Source organism: Lygodium microphyllum, chromosome 10, assembly GCF_053477565.2.
Source record: "Lygodium microphyllum isolate KBCC chromosome 10, Lygodium_microphyllum_v1.1.10, whole genome shotgun sequence".
In the NCBI taxonomy this organism is placed as follows: domain Eukaryota; kingdom Viridiplantae; phylum Streptophyta; class Polypodiopsida; order Schizaeales; family Lygodiaceae; genus Lygodium; species Lygodium microphyllum.
This window is the reverse complement of record NC_141144.1, coordinates 127,854,315-127,872,700: the sequence shown is the minus strand read 5'-3', so window position 1 is coordinate 127,872,700 and position 18,386 is coordinate 127,854,315. Positions and strand designations below refer to the sequence as shown.

General features: G+C 42.8%; 1 protein-coding gene across 5 annotated transcripts in view; it reads left to right on the top strand.

The window, feature by feature from the left end:
* Nucleotides 1-288: 288 nt before the first annotated feature.
* Nucleotides 289-18,386, top strand: part of LOC148030551 (uncharacterized) — a 38,857-nt gene continuing 20,759 nt past the window's right edge. For 2 of the 5 annotated variants that reach the window (XM_087687272.1, XM_087687271.1), the window contains exons 1-4: nucleotides 289-755; nucleotides 989-1,656; nucleotides 2,869-2,948; nucleotides 3,735-3,839. In XM_087687272.1, the coding sequence (XP_087543398.1) occupies nucleotides 430-755; nucleotides 989-1,656; nucleotides 2,869-2,948; nucleotides 3,735-3,839 (1,179 nt within the window). In that variant the 5' untranslated portion in view covers nucleotides 289-429. Of the gene's footprint in view, nucleotides 787-988; nucleotides 1,657-2,868; nucleotides 2,949-3,734; nucleotides 3,840-18,386 lie in introns of all 5 variants that reach the window. The other 3 variants (XM_087687275.1, XM_087687274.1, XM_087687273.1) reach the window with 3 other exon arrangements.

The following is an 18,386-nucleotide window of genomic DNA, read 5'->3' as shown; positions in this document are numbered from 1 at the left end:
GCTTAGCAACCCTAAAAAAAAAACCTTGCTTGCCGTGAAGCGGCCTTGCGTTCTGTGCGCACGAAGGCTAGTTAAAAGAAACAAGAGAGATGAGAAATTAGAACTCGAGAGAGAGTTAACACGTTGTGACTTTTTATTATGCAATGGAGGTAATAATAGACGAAACAACAATTACGAGAATCAATAGATAAATAAATAAGTAAATAACCAAAATGTATATACTATAAATGCGTTGTGACTTTTTACAGCACGATTACAATAAAGGTTCATTCTAAGTTTGCATGCAGTTTAGAGAGAGCCTCCTGCTGGTGGTAAGGCCGATTACATCTCCATTATCAATAGCTGCTTCTTTTCATATCCATTCAGTTCATCAATTCAGCCGACACAGTCCTCCTCAATTCAGCTGACACAGTCCAGATAGCAGCTCCCATGGCTGCTGCGAGAGATTCCAATCTTGGCAGCAGCTCTAGTAGTGGTGATGACCTTCTACCCCGCTCCCCCAGGAAGAAGCGCAGACGTGATGCGGGTAGACGTTACCGGGGTCGTCAGCTTTACTGCTCCGAGCTTGGAATAACTTGTCATTTCTGCAGGCAAAAGAGAGTCGAGCCCCATGTCCTTTGTATCAGGTGTGTCATTGCATTTTGCGGCCAATGCCTCCGAACTCGACATGGCGAGGATATAAACATAGAAAAGCAAGTGGATTCGTGGGTATGTCCCAAATGCCGTGGAGGTTGCGGTCCTGGCTGTGTGAACTGGTCGGCCTCATCAAGTGCCTTGTTTATTTTTGTGAGCATAATTTTTAAATGTCACTGTTTTTCAGCATGGTTCATGTCCAATCAAGCATTGAACGTTTGCTCATCATTATAGCAATAACTCATGTGCACTTAAGATGCTTATGTGTTGTGGTTCTTATTTACAGCATAACTCATATCAGATCATGTCAATAGCAGTGTTCATGCACTCAAGGATTGCTGTTTTTGGTTTACAGTTGCAATTGTGGTCCTTGTTTGAGGACCCTCGACCGGCAACCACCTAAGATAATTTTCTCAGCCTTGAAAGCCCAAGGCTTTAATAATGTGCATGACTTTTTGGTGCATTTAAAGACTGGAGAGACTCCAGAGTGCATTGCAAAGAGAAAGATAAACAAAGGATGGTGTAGAACTATCCAAACTCAAATGAATAGTTCAGCCCATACAAGAAAGGAAGTTAGTGACTTTCCTGCAGAAAGCCCACTGGCCAAATCAGAAAACTCCCCTGTGAAGTTAAAGCCTGGAAAGATGACAGAAAATGAGCTTATTTACATCAGTGATGATTCACAGTTCGAGGAGGGCTGTGTTGGGTCTGAGATAGGGACACAAAATGAAAAGACAGAAGAAAGGAAAAATGATGTGAAAACGCCAGAGGAAGTAAGTATCAACCAAAAAATCACTAGGGCTGGGGAATATACTTCAGTTCCAAAGTTTCTTCAATCTCAGGAAGACTTTAAGGAGAAGCTAATGAGGAAACTACAAAAGCCTTTTGATCAATTGGAACTAGACACTTTGTGGAAACAAATTACTCATTGTAAAAATATCTACCGATCACGTGAGACACGGCATAGTACATTGACCTATCCTACAAAGTATCAAGGCTGTTCTTATCTTGATCATCATCCAGGTAAGACAATTTGATTTACATTGTAGTTTAGGGGACCCATTCGTACTATCATCATGTGCTTAATGTCAAAGCAAAATTGACACATTTCAGCTTGTTTTAGATGTAGTTCTGAATGAATTTACAGTCCTGTATATATGTTTCAGCAAAATGTCCAGATACAGCGTAAGGTTGAGCTTAATATGTTAACTACCACTATTGCTAAACTAGCTGGTTGTGACAGCATGCAGAACTGTGAGCTTTGTAAGTACATGAACAACACTAAAGAAAGTTCAAAGTTTTTTCACTGAGCATGTAGGAAGCAGTTCTTACATGGCAATGCTGACACGAAATACCGCGATGTCTTGGGAATAGTGGTTGAAAAACATGTGCTCAAACAAAGAGTTCAACACACAACGTTGAATGAAATTGGGCAGCAAAACTTCTAGTGACTTTCATGTAAAATAAAGGATCCAAATTCAAAGCTTGATTAGTTGGGAAAGGAAGACATTTAATTTCTTCAAAGGAATTGCCACATTAAAGGGTCATTATTGCCTTCATGCAAGCATGCACCCTGTGGAAAAACTAACAATCGAATCTTCTTCTGCTGGTTTACCTGAATGCCCTACAAGGCTACTTTTGCTCTGTGATGGTAGGTATCATCATTTATGGATATTCTCTCAAATGATCCGAGCTCTTGCAAAATGCATTAGGCACATATATTGCCTCAACTTTTGTCAAAGTAGATGCCCTTGCATATATGCACAGTAATTTTCTCTGTGCATGGTAGGTCAGATGAACACTTTCCATATCTAGTTTAATCATTGGAGCAGGCATGCAATTTTGAAGGTATCCAATTCTAACATGCAAGCCAATGAGTTGTTCACTTATAGCAGCAAACATCCAGGCCATGCATTTCCCCTGTTTGTGCTTGCTGCAAGCATTATCACTTACCCCAACCTGTTAGTTTTTCACAAACTAGAACCATTGATATAAGATCTTCTCCTCATATTGAAATTTACAAACACTGTAATACTTGTGTCAGAACCTACAGGTGTTGATGCACCCGCTGTGCTTGAATAGTATTGTACTGAAATAAAAGAGTGGTGCTGATTTGCTGTAGGGCTCAGCGCAGCATTCTCTTTGCCTTCATTTGCGTATTTAGACAAGCTGACTAGAACATGCACAATGTATTGCATGGATGCCTTTTGAAAAAAATATGTTGCTGTTTTGCAGATTTGGCACACTTGCTGAATTTAACAAGTAAGCAGGAGGAGAGGTTGGAAATCCTGCGCGGTTTCTTTTTTTGGTTGGAGGTAATTAGTACATTCTCATACTGCTCTTCAGAAATAGCAGCAGTAGAAGTCATGTGGTTTCTGCTTTTCTTATTAGAGCTAATTATTGAGTTATTAAAAAATAGTGTTTGTGCCAAGAAGAACTCATTCTCTGCTCAGAAATAAGCTAACATGGCCACATTCATAGTTTCATAGATGTATTGCTCAGAAAGTTCATTCTGACAGGAATAGTTGGAACTGATTGTTCTTCTTGGTTATGTGCACTTCTGTCTTGTAAATGCAATGTTTTGATATGATTCTTTCTACTTTGTTTTAAAGAGCTTATTGCAATGGAATAGGCAGCACAGTATTAAACTCACTTGTTTTTTCCTCAATCTGACTTAGTCATGTTGTTGCTTTTAGTCTTTGCTCTCTCCTGTAGGTGGCTACATAAAATCATGTTTCTGGTTTTTGCTGCAATTTGCCACCCTTTAAATAGATTCCTCAATTTTGAATCTAGAAATGTTAACAATCTGCTTGACCCACAAATGTGCCGATGCTATAAGTTCACTGTAGAAGTCCTAATATCGCCTAGTATCCCTCAGCTATCTGATATGAATAATTTAATAACCAATAGATTGAAGCTAACTGCAGAGCAATACCTTCATGATTAGCTGTTTCAGAAATATGGAGAATCCAAAACCCTTTCTTCTATTATAGACTTCTAGATTCATTCTTGGAATGATTATCAAACCCTCAGTTAGATGTGTTCCTGGCTTATTCCAACTTTTTTCTCTGTGCTGAAATCCCAACTGTTCTCGTATACAGCATGCTGCCACATATGGTGCTTTCAAACCTTGGGTGACATATCTCCATCTGAAAGAGACTACATCAGATTATGAGTGCATTGAAACAGATGGCCCGGAGTGTCAGGTATCCCATGAGCCAGTCCACGGGGCTTATCTTTTTCTTTATAATGAACAAATTAAGGTGTGGCAAAAAACTATGAAGTCCACATGCCTTTTTTGTGCCAAGAATGAAGTCCACATGGCTACACTGGATAAGGGAAGCTAATGATACAACTTGTCCTGTAATGCATATGCACAAGTCATAGTTTAACAGAAACACATGAAAGAGATGAGAATTATGCCTTTTTTACAACAAGTCGCATTGAATCCCCTTTAGAGCTGCTAAGGATTGTAACCTTGAAAGATATATTAGTGTCGACCTCTACATGCAGGAACTTGATATGGATACCCAATGTTTCAGAGCAAAGATCATAATTTCCAATGTCTCACAAGATGCTGATGGTGCCTCAAGCAAATACTTGACTTGACAACCCCTAAATTGTAGATTTCTGTCAATGCATGCAAACAACTGCACCTATATCCTTGTGAGCATAGTTCTTATCTACTTCATATGTTTCTTTTCATACGACTCAATGCATGTGCATCAATTCAGTAACACTTCCAAAATATAGGAACACGTGACAGATAACATGATTTTGAGATTCTCTTCTCAAGTCAGCCCAAGGCCTATGACTTGTCTAGATGCCCTTTCATGTGATCCAATATCAAGCAAGAACCCTTAAGCCATTTGAGCTTCTTTCATCTATCATTATTGAGTAGAAGAGTGGTTGGTTCACAGGCTACATCCTCTTTAGCTTATTGACAAGTTTAGACTTCACAAGTGAGTGAAGGAGCTAAATTCAAACCCGATGAAAGGTTCAATGAGAACCATCATATCTTGATTTGCCTCATGCATTGGTTTGACCTTTTTGCCTAGCTGGGCTCCCATCTCCTCCTAGCCAAATAAAGTTCTTGATGAGGAGCTTCACCTCACTGATGTGGGAAACCCAAGTAAGGTCCTCATGTGGTTGCCATTTTGGTTGCCTAGTGGCACATATTCTCCAAAATCCATAGGATGTGTACCAATTAAGTAAAGGCACTAGATGTTCTGCAAAATATCTCCATGGCCGCTATAAAGGCCCTAAAGTTGCTCTCATTCCCATTCAAGTAACTCATACATCATCTGCAAACTCCACATCAAGGTGCTCCATGAGCTTAAGGATGGGCAACTTGATGCCCCTCATACCTGTGGATTTGTTTTTCAAGAAAGAGCTCATGGCATGTGCTACAAATAGAAATAAGAAGGGGGCTAGTGGGCAACCTTGTCTCACCCCAGGACTTGGATTGGGAGCATGTTTTGGAATTTTCCAACATTTTGAAAAGAAATGCGATCCCAGAGAGTTACTGTGTCCCACATGCAAAACTGTAATTTCGGTGCTCCAAACTTTCTATAAATAGGCATGCAGCCCACCACTCTCCCTCAATCTCGTTTTTGCAAGTTTCAAGAGTCATATCTTTGCTGCCCACACCCTGTTCGTGGAGGACACCATTTGGTACCTGATTCTAGTCTTTGACCCTACCTATTAGCTGTTGCCTGTAGCCCAGAGTTGTCACCTCAGTCCAACATTATCGCTTGGTACCTTGGAGTTGTCGCCTACTTTCTGATGCTTACGTTTGCTATTGATGTCATCAGTTGGACTTGTCGCCATTAGTTAGACACTGTCGCCATCATCCATAGTCTGCATTTGCTGAGTTTCTCTCTCCTCCAGTTGTCATCTTCACTTTCTACATAGCTGTCTATTGCTTCCAGATGTTCCCTAGTTTTTCTCTCTCCTCAAGTACTTGCGTTTTTGGTCTTTATCACCCTCATTGCTTGTCTGCATCAGATCTAGCCTCTTTGGCTGTGTTTGTTGTGGCTTGATACACGAAGGCTGCCTTGTTGCGTTTTGGGATCCATTTAGAGTATGACACACTCTCAATTCGTAACCTTTGCCTTGATCCCAGAGATACGAGAGTTCGAGGTTTAATATTCACTGTATAGTGTATTTGATACATGAGGAATGTATACTTAGTAGTCATTCACTACATTATTCATTGTGTTTATTGTCTATGAGTTACCCTAATCCTAATTGTGTTCTGTGTTTATCTGTTTGTGCTTTGCCGTACGATTGGCTTTGTGTTTTTTGTGTTTAGAGCATTTCTTCACATGGTATCAAAGCTAGATACTCTCTGAGAAACCTTGGCCTTTGATTGGAAAGCTCATCCATAGAAGCAAGAACAATATAAGAGTCAGATGACTTCGAATGCATTCATACCACTGCTCCAGTCTCCATGGTCGAACATGGACAAAAACGATTAGGAGTGGGCCTCCTAGTTTGCTATTGCCCAATCTGTCACGGGCGGAGAACCATTGGACTACCATGGAGTCCACAAACCATATCAGATTTCCACCATTGAGTATACTCTCATCCTTATGCATAGGGATCTCTAGGAGGTTGAAGGTAAGCCTAAAGTTATCTCCTTTAGATTCGATGCATAAAACTAATGATCTTGCAAGACCTTCGGAAACTCTATTTCTCCAATACTAGGTATGAACCCTATCATGTCAGATTCTATGCCAACTGATTTTGTATTTTCTATTGGATTGGGGGATGTTCATCAAGAAAGGGACTCTTCAAAATAACCTTTGGTTTCTGAGTAATGAGGAAGATATGTGTTTCTTTATGAACTCAAAACTAGGTAAGAAGGTGAAAAAAAAACTTATAAGTATTCTGTCTCTTTCTTTTCCTTCAAATAATTTTATTTCTCATCGTCAATCTAGAGCAGGTGTATCTTCATTCAATTTTCAATCTAATACATTTAATGGATAAAATGAATCAACCATGTTTCCCACAAGAACATCTATCGCTAATCCCTTTGGGCTCCCACCCATCCCTCCCTCATCTTCCATTGCATCTTTCTTTCCATTTTCATTAAGTGTACCACATTTGCCACCACACCACACTAGGGGGTTATGCACACTTAGACATAGCCTTTCAAACCTCTAAATATCCATTTTCGGGTGGTGTACTTGTGACACAGGCTAGATCTCCTCCACGAACACTTTCGGGTTATGACTCATAGGAGTGTATCCAGCCATACGCGAGTGTGGATCGTTTGGTACCAGAGTTTGGCTCTATGGCTTTACCTAGTGGACCATCTGGTCATTATGTTGTGCCCCAGCCGGCATTTGGACAGGTCTATCACCTTGATAGAGGGAGCAACAAGGCAAGGAAAAACAAAACTCAAATCAAAATCAAAATCAAAACAATGCTAATTAATCCCAAGGAACCACACAATCCACTCTTAAACTTGGATGGCAGAATATACTAAGAAGAATAGGTATTGTCAACATTGTCAAAAGGCTCGGCATGATGACGATGAGTGTTGATTTAATGCAAGAGGCACAGAGCCAAAATCCAAGAATCAAATTCTCGCAACTTAGTGAGGTAATCCCTAGCAAGGGAAGTAGGGTGGTGGCAACCCTTAGCAAGGGCAATGGTGAGGGAAAATCCAAATTGCTATTGGTTTGCCATCACAATCGGTGAACTACTCAACTCTAGAGGGTTTGTTTGCCTAGTCTGCAAAGATCAACATTGTCTCCTTAGAGACATCGGATACGAGTCTCATTCACATTTGTGAATTGCCTCCCGACGAGGTGAGTGCAAAGGCCTACTCATCACAATCGAGTACATCAACACCTGTTTGGCTTGTGGATAGTGGAGCTACCCATCACATGACTTCTATAGAGGACGTTTTCATTTTCGGGCCCCTACAGTTGGGAGAGTTCGCATAGGAAATAACTCCTTGGTCAAGATTCAGGCCTAGGGTTGCGTGAGTTTTCCCATTGACCAGGGTTCGAATATTACTTTGTTGGATGCTATCTATCATGTCACCCAGCTTGGAGTGAGCTTGTTGTCTGTTCAATAACTTTGCTAGTTGGGGCGAGCAATTTTTTTCACAATGATCACAGTCGAGGTTCTTAATTCTTAGATTGGTTTACTAATTCCTTTCGGCAAGGAATAGTCTAATGGCCTTTGACACATGACCCATTTTCTTATTGAGCCGACAATCGATGATTCGGAGTTCCGTCGCTCCCTGGCCTTGGCCACTACACGGGAGTCCACAAACTCTGAGTGTCTTTGGCATTTTTGCTTAGGACATCTTGGCTACAACTCTCTTTATGAGTTGTTGTGTCAAGGGATGGTTAAGGGTCTTCCACGTCTAAAACTATCTTGAGAGGTTTGTAAAGGATGTCAGCTAAGTAAGTAGCATCATACACCCTTTCCTTAGTAGTCTACTATCCGTGTTGAGGAACCCCTCAGGCTCATTCATGTAGATCTTTGTTGTCTCACATCCACTACTGCCTTGAATGGCGAGTTGTACTTATTTTTGATAGTGGATGATTTCTTTGGGTACATGTGGGTGTATTTCCTCAAGCACAAGTTAGATACCTTTACTTATTTTAGTGCTTGGGTGTTGCTAGTTCATAACCAGATTGGTCGTAGTGTGAGTACTATGAGGAGTGATTTTGGTGGTGAGTTTACATTTCATGAGTTTTCTGAGTTTCTATAGGAGTAGGGCATTGCACGCCAGCTCACCTCTATTAACTTCTATGCACAGAATGGAGTTGTAGAGCATAGGAACTAGATAGTTGTGAATATGGCACACTCTATGCTGTTCGTAGGAGAGCTTCCTGAGCATCTTTGGGTTGAGGTTATTAACACTTCAATGTACATCCTTAACCGATGTCCGACTGTGGCGGTCCTTAAAAAGACTTCATACGATGCATTTTTTGGCTCTTGGCCTGTTGTATCTCACTTTAAAGTCTTTGATAGTTATGCTAATATGCATACTTCGGATTACAAGATAGGAAAGCTCACCCCATGAGTAGATCTCTTGATCTCTTTTGAAGCAAAGCCTACCATTTGTTCGAACAAGGTGATTATTAGGAGGGATGTCATCTTTGATGAGAGGGACATAGTGCAGTCTTCTTCACTGGACTCTGTGTCCTTATCTCCATTCATACCATTTGAGTTCATGCCTTTTGAGTTGGGTCTACTACTCGCTCGTGACCATCTTGCAGATACTTTTGCTCCCAAGCCCTCTTCACAAGACCCATTACCTTGCTGGTACTTGTAGACCATGCGGGATTTGAGGATCCTTCCACCAGATTTCACTTCTTCGAAGGGCCCTAGGTTTGCTTGGCTAGATAGTTGGGAGGAGACTCTCTAGAATTCTTTGTGGTGTAAGGCCATGGAGAAGAAACTGGATAGTATCGACTGAAATGAGACTTGGACCTTGGTGGATCATCCTCATCTCACAAGCCAATCATCGAGACAAAGTGGATTTTTAGGACCAAGCTAAAGGTTGCTGATACTTTAGGCAAATACATGGCTCGCCTTGTAGTGTAAGGTTTTAGGCAAAAGTACGGCATTGACTATGAGAAAACCTTTATACCTACTGCTCGGTTGTTGAGCTAAAACATGCATTACTTGTTGATTAGCCTCTTAAACAGCCCCAACACACACTAAAAAGATGCTCTTTTAGAATAAAACTCTAAAACGGGGAGTGGTTCGAGAGAGTTCAATGGAAACCCTAAAACAGAGAGCGGTTCGAGAGAGTTCAGTGGAAACCCTAAATTTTGGGGCGCCCTTCCACATCTATAAAAAGACAGGCTGCCCCCATTCAGCCTTATTCCGTCTGTGTAGGTTTCACACTCTCCAGTGCAGATTTCAGCCATCAGTCTACCTCCACGTGGCTGTCCAACCCTCGCGACTGCTGCCACCTCTCCCTCTAGCCTCACAATGCCTTGGTGCCTTCTTCCAGCTGTCGCCCATTGTCAGGCGCCATCTCCCAGGCTGCGTTTGGCCTCCAGCTGCCATCGCCAGCATCTCCAACATTAGGTGACATCCTATAGCTTGTGTTTGCATCCTTCTAGAGCCGCCTAGTGTCATCTTCCCACTCTGCAGCTGTCGCCTCTGTCTCTGGCAGCCCCTGGTGTCAATGCTTTGCAGTTTTCTCTCTCTTCACTCTCCGACTGGTGGTCATAGACTTGGGATCCGTCTCCGGTGGATGTCACACTCCAACATTGCTCTGTCCTTTGAGGAGTACTATCACAATAAGTATGGTGTTGTTTACTTCCCTCCTACCAGTTTTGCTACCACATCTAGACCGATTGGTGAGGTTGGCCACCTCTCTGATCATGGAGGACATATGGTATTCGGAACGTCTGGCGATCCATCTTCATCATCTCTGCCAGGTTCAATGTCAAGTTTGTACAATTCTTTTGTGTTGGATGAATCAAAACCCTTGCTTGTTTCTTCTTTTGAGGTACAAGATCCGGATGGCTTTGCGTATGTGAACTTCAATAGAGGGGGACTCACCAAGTGGACGGAATTCAGGTATATCTACAGCTTCTGTTTTATTTGAGCATATCACACACACTTCTCACTTCCCTCCCATCCCACCCTCTTCAATATCACACCTTGATCACCTCTCATCATCTTTCCAAAACCTTGGATTACACTCCACATCTGCATCACACACCCTAGGGGTTGGATCTTTCATCTCCGCTCCTAGCACCTTTTCCTTCTCCACTCCATTTTCTACCTCTTTGCACCATGGTACTTCGTTAGGGAGAATGGCACCCTTTAACACAGTTCCTCTCACCTTTCTGCAAATGAGCATACCCAAAACTCCTGGGTCGACTATGATGGGCATCCCCCTCACTATCCCCAGCTTCACATCTCCCATGACCACTCATACATAGGGGTTTCCATCCTCAACTTATGGTGCGTCTTCACACTCTCCTTGGGTTACGCCTACGCAGGGATTTCTCTCTTCTGCTTCCCGTGTTCCCGTCCCACCTTCTTGGGTTCCTCATGTGTCTACCATGTCCATGCCTAGTCAATCCATCCCTACCTATGGATCCACCTTGTACACTATCCGCATGCCTGGGAGGTACTCTGGGGCCCATTCCCAAGTATACTCCACTTCCCCATCCTACCCCCACTACACTGTTTCACACTATCCATCTCCGAGCACTACCACTCCTGTTGCAACAGCCAAGAATGCCTTCACGGATAAGACCCGTTTTAACGGGTCAAATTTCACCACTTGGTCTAATTTCATGCAACAAGTGCTTGAGTCTTTGGGACCTCGTCATTGGTCTAGAGCCTATGCCGGACCCTCGACTAGCTCACCACTTGGTCTAATTTCATGCAACAAGTGCTTGAGTCTTTGGGACCTCGTCATTGGTCTAGAGCCTATGCCGAACCCTCGACTAGCTCACCCCGATTACATCCGTCAATGGAAAGCCCACAATGCCACAACCAATGTTGAGCTGATGCAGGGATTGCTTCTTGAGTTTCACTCTCAGTTGCAGCACTTCCTGCTCGCGTTAGAGCGTTGGAGTCACCTTCTCGACTGCCATGCGGCTCATGATCGTACTCGGCATATCAATCTCGACTTTGAGCTTCAAGAGTTCTTGATTAAGGAAGGGGATGATCTGAAAGTCAAGCTGGTTGAATATAGGCGAGTTCGCCACTATTGGCTCTCCAAAGTCAGATGACGATCAGGTTACATTCTTCTTGAATAAGTTGCCCGAAAAATACTTTAATTTCATTCAACACATCATCTCCCAACCTCAATTTCCAACCTTCTACGAGTTTGAGTGCCAGTTCTTGTGTTACGCAAGGCTGCATGATCAAGTCCACAAGAGATCCTCATCACAACCTTATTCAGAGAAGAGGGGGTTGGTTGCCTCTTTTTCGGGAGGGAAAACCACCAGTGGCAAGAACTCGCAAGATGTGAAGGCAAGCCAATCCAAGGGCGACTCCTCTTCCTCAGATGGAACCAAAGAATCTAGACCTATCTAGCAGCAATTCCCTAAGAAAAACTGGTTTTGCACACACTGCCAGAGAGCAGGCCATGTGGACAAGGAGTGTCGCTCCAAGACCTAAGGTCTTCCACCTAAAAAGCCTCAGCAGACTGCTGCGACTGCACAGTCTAGTGGGGCTATGCCTTCCGATTCTGCTTCATCTGCTCCTTCAGCATCCGTCGTTGCTGCTGGACATGTGGCTCGAGTACAGTCTCAACAACCCATCTCTTTCACTATCCCTGAGGGACTGGTTGATTGGTCTGCAGGTTCCGATCCCGTTGCACTTCATGCATCTATCTCCCCTCCTGCCCACCTCGTCAGACGTTCCCTTGGTAGAGCCTTGCTATTGGACGTACGCGATGCTAGCCACCTTCTTAGACTAGCATATCTCTAGGTCCTTTCGGATTCCCTAGGTCATTCTAGCATTCATTTTTCGCACTCTTAGAGTCAGGCCCATAGGATTCATTGTCCTTAGCTTTTCCATTCTTTTGTCTTCCGTTGCATTTATTTACACATACACATTCATTGCATTTATTTTGAGTTAGATTTTCTTTGTGTTATGTTTTGCTTTGGAGCATCTCACCACTATCCTCTGTGTTTGCAGATTCTCATCTCTTTTGCAAGGTTTTGTCTTTTAGTGTAGGGCTAACTTGCAGATTGCTTTGGTCCTACCTAGGCTAGAGACGTGGGGATGCGCATCATTCCTTTCATGGTTTCATAATCCTAGGAGTGCTTGCTCTTCTTTCAGCATGGCGGTTTTCCCTCCCGAGGTGGATCGTGCAGCATCTCTCTCGATGCTATCCTAGCGGTGACTTCTACCTTGCTCTTCTAGTGGGGTGCTTCATCCACTTCATCCACTTCCTCTTCTCTCATTCCTTATGGTTCTTGGCACCATACAAAGACTGACATCAGACTCCTCTTCCTTCTTTGGCATCTACATCTAGGTTGAGAAGGGAGTCCTAACCTTCTGGGTACTCTACAGGCTTCAGTACTTTGTCTTTGATATCGGCTTCTTCCCCCTGTTGTACCTTACCCTTTGCATTGCATGATTTTATCATCTTTGTAATAGGGCTCTTGGGCAAGTGAACAATTTCCCTATGAGGGACACTTTCCAAGTGGCACCTGCTGCATGAGCATTCTTCAGCATGTAGCATACTTTGCATCTCATTATGCAGAGCACCACTTGAGCGGATCCTAAGCTGTTTCCACCGGCGGCTGTTGTTACCCCACCACCATCCTCCTTCATCCCATGGATACTTCATCACCTATTTTTCCTCGTCATCGACACCCTAAGTGGATGGGTTAGCTTGTTTTGTTTTGTGATGTGTTGGGTGTATTCTCCGTACTCTTGTCTTCTGGGTCACTGTTAGTCAATCGGCTGCATCCCATACAATTTACCTCACTTATTAAAAAAAAAAGAAGTTTCATGTAGTTCTATCCACCTTTGTAGGGCTTGGTAGGCCACTGGGCAGTCGACGTGCATCCTTTGTCTGATGCCCTGTCCTCTCTGGGGTGACTACTTGGATTCCCTTGGTAAGATAACCATTGCCTCTGTAGTCTTGGTAGGCCACTGGGGAGCCGATGTGCACCCTTTGTCTGATGCCCTGGCTGCTTTGGGGTGGGACGCCTTGGGATAAATAAACATCACAATGGTTGGCCTCACCTTTTGGCTCAGTTTTGGGCTTGAGAGGGGGTGTTGAGCTAAAACATGCATTACTTGCTGATTAGCCTCTTAAACAGTCCCAAAACACACTAAAAAATGCTCTTTTAGAATAAAACCCTAAAATAGGGAACGGTTCGAGAGAGTTCAGTGAAACCCTAAAACGAGGAGCGGTTCAAGAGAGTTCAGTTGAAACCCTAATTTTTGGGGCATCCTTCCACATCTATAAATAGACAAGTTGTCCCCATTTTTATCCTTATTACGTTTGTGCAGGTTTCACACTCTCCAATGCAGACTTCAGCCAACCATCAGTCTACCTCCACGTGGTTGTCCGGCCCTCACGACCGCTTCCACCTCTCCCTCCAGCCTCGTAGTGCCCTGGCGCCTTCTTCCAGCTGTTGCCCACTGTCAGGTGCCATCTTCCAGGCTACGTTTGGCCTCCAGCTGCCATTGCCAATATCTCCAACATCAGGCAACATCCTACAGTCTGCATTTGCATTCTTTTGGAGCTGCCTGGTGTCATCTCCCCACTCTACAGTTGTCGCCTTTGTCTCTGACAGCCCTTGGTGTCAGTGTTTTGCAGTATTTCTCTCTTCACTCTCCGACTGGTGGTCACAGACTTGGGATCCGTCTCCGATGGACGTTACACTCCGACATTGCTCTGCCCTTGAGCACATTGGACACTCTTATATTCATTTACAACATTCATTCACTTCAGAGTTGTGTTCTCTCTCTCTCTTCTCTATTTGTGTTTGAGTTTTGAGTTTTGCAATTAGGGTTTGAGTTTTGCCCTTTGTGTCTGTGTATGTCTCTTTGTATTTTTGTCATGCTCGTACACTCAGTGTGTCCTCAGTGCAAACCCTAGCAGTTTTCTTCACATGGTTGACATCATTTTGTCTATTGCTTTCGCTTGCTGCTTACCGTAGTTGGCCAATCTATCAAATGGACGTCAAAAAATGTTTTTTTGAACGGTTATTTAGAGGAGGAAGTCTATGTGGAGCAGCCTCTCGGATTTTACTCTACTAATGGGAATGACAAGGTGTTTTGCTTGTGGAAAGCTCCTTCGAGGTTGAAGCAAGTCCCGAGGTCTTGCTACTATAGGATGGACGAGTTCTTACGGACTCATGGATATGATTCTATCACCTATGATCCAAATCTATATGTGCGCATCACTAGCATGGGGGTCAGCTATATTCTATTGTACGCTGATGATATACTACTCATTGACTCAGATTTTGCAGCTATAGAAAAAATCTAGGCACAAGTTTGCACTACATTTGAGATGATAGACTTAGGTTTATTGTCTTATTTCTTGGGGATGAAGAGTTTTCAATCCGAGGGAAGTATCTTTCTGTCATAACAGAAGTACACCCTACTGTTGGTAGAAGAGTATTGCACTGATCAGATATGGCCTTTGGCTATCTCTAGATCCCATTGTCCATTTATATAAGGATACCTCAGGTTAGTCTTTTGATACTCACACCTATCATTCTGTTGTAGGAAAACTACTTTTATTGATTCATAGTAGGCTAGATCTTACATACTCAATTAGTTTGCTTAGTCAGTATTTTAATGCACATAGAATATCTCATTGGATTGCTTGTCTTTGTGTGTTATGATATCTAAGGTATACCTAGGATTATGGACTAACTTATGGTCATAGTTTATGCTTGCAAGGGTACATTGATTCTAACTGGGCAGGAGATCCTAATGCTTGGTGTTCCCATGGCGGCTATTCTATACCTTGGATATGCCACCCATCACTTGGTCCAACCATAAGTAGGAGACGGTGGTGGCTTCTATGGACAACGAGGCCGAGTATCAGGCTGTCTTCGATGGTACTACAGAGGCTATTTATTTGAGGAACTTGCTGGCCACTCTTCAGCTTCTTTGTGAGATGCTTATAGTTGTCTACTACGACAACCAAAGTGCCATTGCCCTTGCGGATAATCCAATAATCATCCCTGTCACGGACATGCCATGATCAAGTATACGGATGAATTTTTGCTCATGCCATATGGATCCACATCTCGTGTAAATGCACCCTTACCAACGGACAAGGATAATCTTCGCAAAGCATTAGATGTTCTGACTCTCTTTGGTCATGCTTCTGGTCTTCATATCAATGCTTTGAAATCAGCCATTCTCAGTTGCACGGAGTCAGATTTGCAGTCATTGGACTGGCAGGGAATGGTTGTTTTCCGTGGTTTCATTGTCAGGCATCTTGGGTACCCTTTGGGTGTTGATGTTCGGCCAAAGCAACTACTAGAGTGGATTTCTCAGAAACTGGCAGCTAAGTTTCTGTATTGGAAGTCACAGGCTTGGCCCTTCCATGTTCGCCTTAAATGGCTCAAACAATTATGTTGCCAATGCTTATATATTTCTTGCCATTGCTGCCTTGGACTACTACTACATTGAATGCTCTTACTCAGTACATTCATTTCATGTTATGGAAGGACTCCTTGCATGCAGGCATTTCATGGATTTCTTAGTCGCATGCATGTACCCCCAAACGCATGGGTGGTGGGGCTATTTTGGATGCCGAAACTCATATGCTGACACTTCGTTGGTCTCTTTTTCGTGCCATGTGCTTGGATCCTTACCCGTGGGTCTTTATAGCCCGTTATTTTCTTGAGGATCACGGGCTTGTGCATGGTAATACTCAAATTCAGAGCTCCTGGTGGCATGTTCTTAATGCAGACTCTCGGTTTTCTAGTTCTTCATCATCCCTACTTGCTCATTTGGTATGTTCCTGGAAATTGGTTCTCCAGAAGGCTCAATGGCATCCAGCGGAGGACCGCTTAGCTACTAACTCTTTTCAACTGGAATTGTTGGCAGCCTCGCGATTACTTTCTTGGGAAGGCAAACATGAGCTCAGACCAAAATTTAACTGCATGGCACGTTTGGGCTTGACTTCAGTTGCAGATGCCACCCTTGCCAGTCGCAATGTGTTGATATCGTTTCGTACAGCTAGGAGGCTTTTCAGGATCCCTCGTGGATACCATGATTTATGGGGACAGCTTTTGATGGTGCTCCAGAGCAGACAACCCTTTCTTGCCCTTGATTCGGATCGTCCCTGGCAGGACTGGGACCTTGCAGGCCAGCTGAATTTGGAAAAGGCCTCAGCTAGCTAGGTGTATCATCTTTTGATTAAAGATTATCAATGGCTGGTTACTAAAGCTAATACTGTATGGGGATTGCGTAAATCTCAATCATGGTGGAAGGTAACTGTGATGGAGGGTTGGTTGAACAAGACACCTTTCAAATGCAAGGTCTTTCTTTGGAGGGTGATGATTGGTGGTCTTGCTTTAGCCCTTTCCAAGCGTCGAATCTCCAACAGCAATTGTTTCTTTTGTACCACCAGTGTGGAATCGGCCCGTCATCAATTTATTTCTTGCCCTCTCGCTAAGAAAATCTGGTCACTCTTGTCAGCGGTTTGGCGAGCAGTGGTTGGTTTCTCGCTAAGCCCTTTTGATTGGGTTTTTGTGCGGCCCAAATACCCCACATCGGCATAGTCGCATACGAAGATCTTGTTTCACTTTCTTAGATACTGGGGCTGTTGGCACAATTGGACCATTCGGAATGCTTTTCTTTTTGATTCAGCCTCTAATGTTTAGGAACATATTGCTAGGCTTAAAGGTCTCTTGCATTGGGAGATAGATCTCAATCGGCACTCTGACTTACTCCCTCGGGAGGACTTACTTCCCTGGCATATGGCAATTTTCTTTGCGTCTTTGCCATGACTTTTGTAACTATTTTGTCGTTTAGTACTTTATAAATATAACATCCATTATGAAAAAAAAAAAAGAGAGAGGCTTAGGGGAGAAATAAGAAAGAAAGAAGAAAAAAAAGAAAGAAGAAAGAAAAAAAGAAAGTTGTAGACTTAAAGAAGAGTGGCCAAAAAGTGCCCATTTTTTCATACTAAATCATACGGATACGTACTGTACCGTACCTTACAGATCAGTCCGTACTACGTACGGAGACAACTCTGCATGGAACATTCCAAGAGTCGAGACCTCCAAGTAAGTAACTTCAAGTTTCAGTTCTAGTTATTGTCTAGTCATGGCATCTAGTCTTGTATTGTCTTCCATTATACTCTTGTTATCTTGTCACCTTGTAATCTTGTAGTACGAGATCTTGTTTAATACTATCTTGTATCTCATTTATCCCTATTGAGTGAGATCTTATAATTCTAATATTTAGTATCCATACCTATGGTCCCGGGTTATGGGATCCTTCATATCCTATTGAGTCTTGCTGTCTATACCTCAGTCCTGGGTTGTGGGATTTTCCGCATCTTGTTAAGTTATCATTGTATCTTGTGCCCCTACATGGGATTATCTTGTAATTAGAATTCTTGTAACAAATCTTTATTTAGTCTAGTCTCATAATAATCCCTCGGACATAGCACATGGTGATTCATTTTCACTTCACCATAGAGTGGATTGAGCTAGACACTATTTGCCTAGAGTTTATGTTGTCCAGTGACAATTTTATAGATATTTTAACCATGGCAGCGATTCTATAGTATCTTCTACCATGGATCAGCTTGGGTACACCCTTCTCTACTTCATCTTGATGGGGAGAGGATGTTTTTCTCTTGCTTCTTTCAATTTGAGAGGGGGCGGTTTTGCTTATTTTATGAAGGTAGTGGGGCTATCCATCCTTATTTCTCATACCTTGGGGCATAGTGACTCAATGGGACGAACACTTATTTGAAACCATCACTTAATGCTAAATCTTGTGATAAACTAAAAACAAAACCCTTTAAAAAAAAATTAATATATATATATATATATATATATATATATATATATATATATAAATATATATATAAATATATACAGTTCATTGTTGATTCCATTTGCCTTTGTAGGACTTGGTAGGCCCTTGGGCAGCCGATGTACACCCTTGGTTCGATGCCTTGGCCTCTCTGGGGTGATCATTTGGACTCTTTGGTAAGATAACCATTGCCTCTATAGTCTTGGTAGGTCATCGGATAGCCGTTGTGTACCCTTTGTCCGATGCCCTGGCTCCCCTTTAGAGTGGGA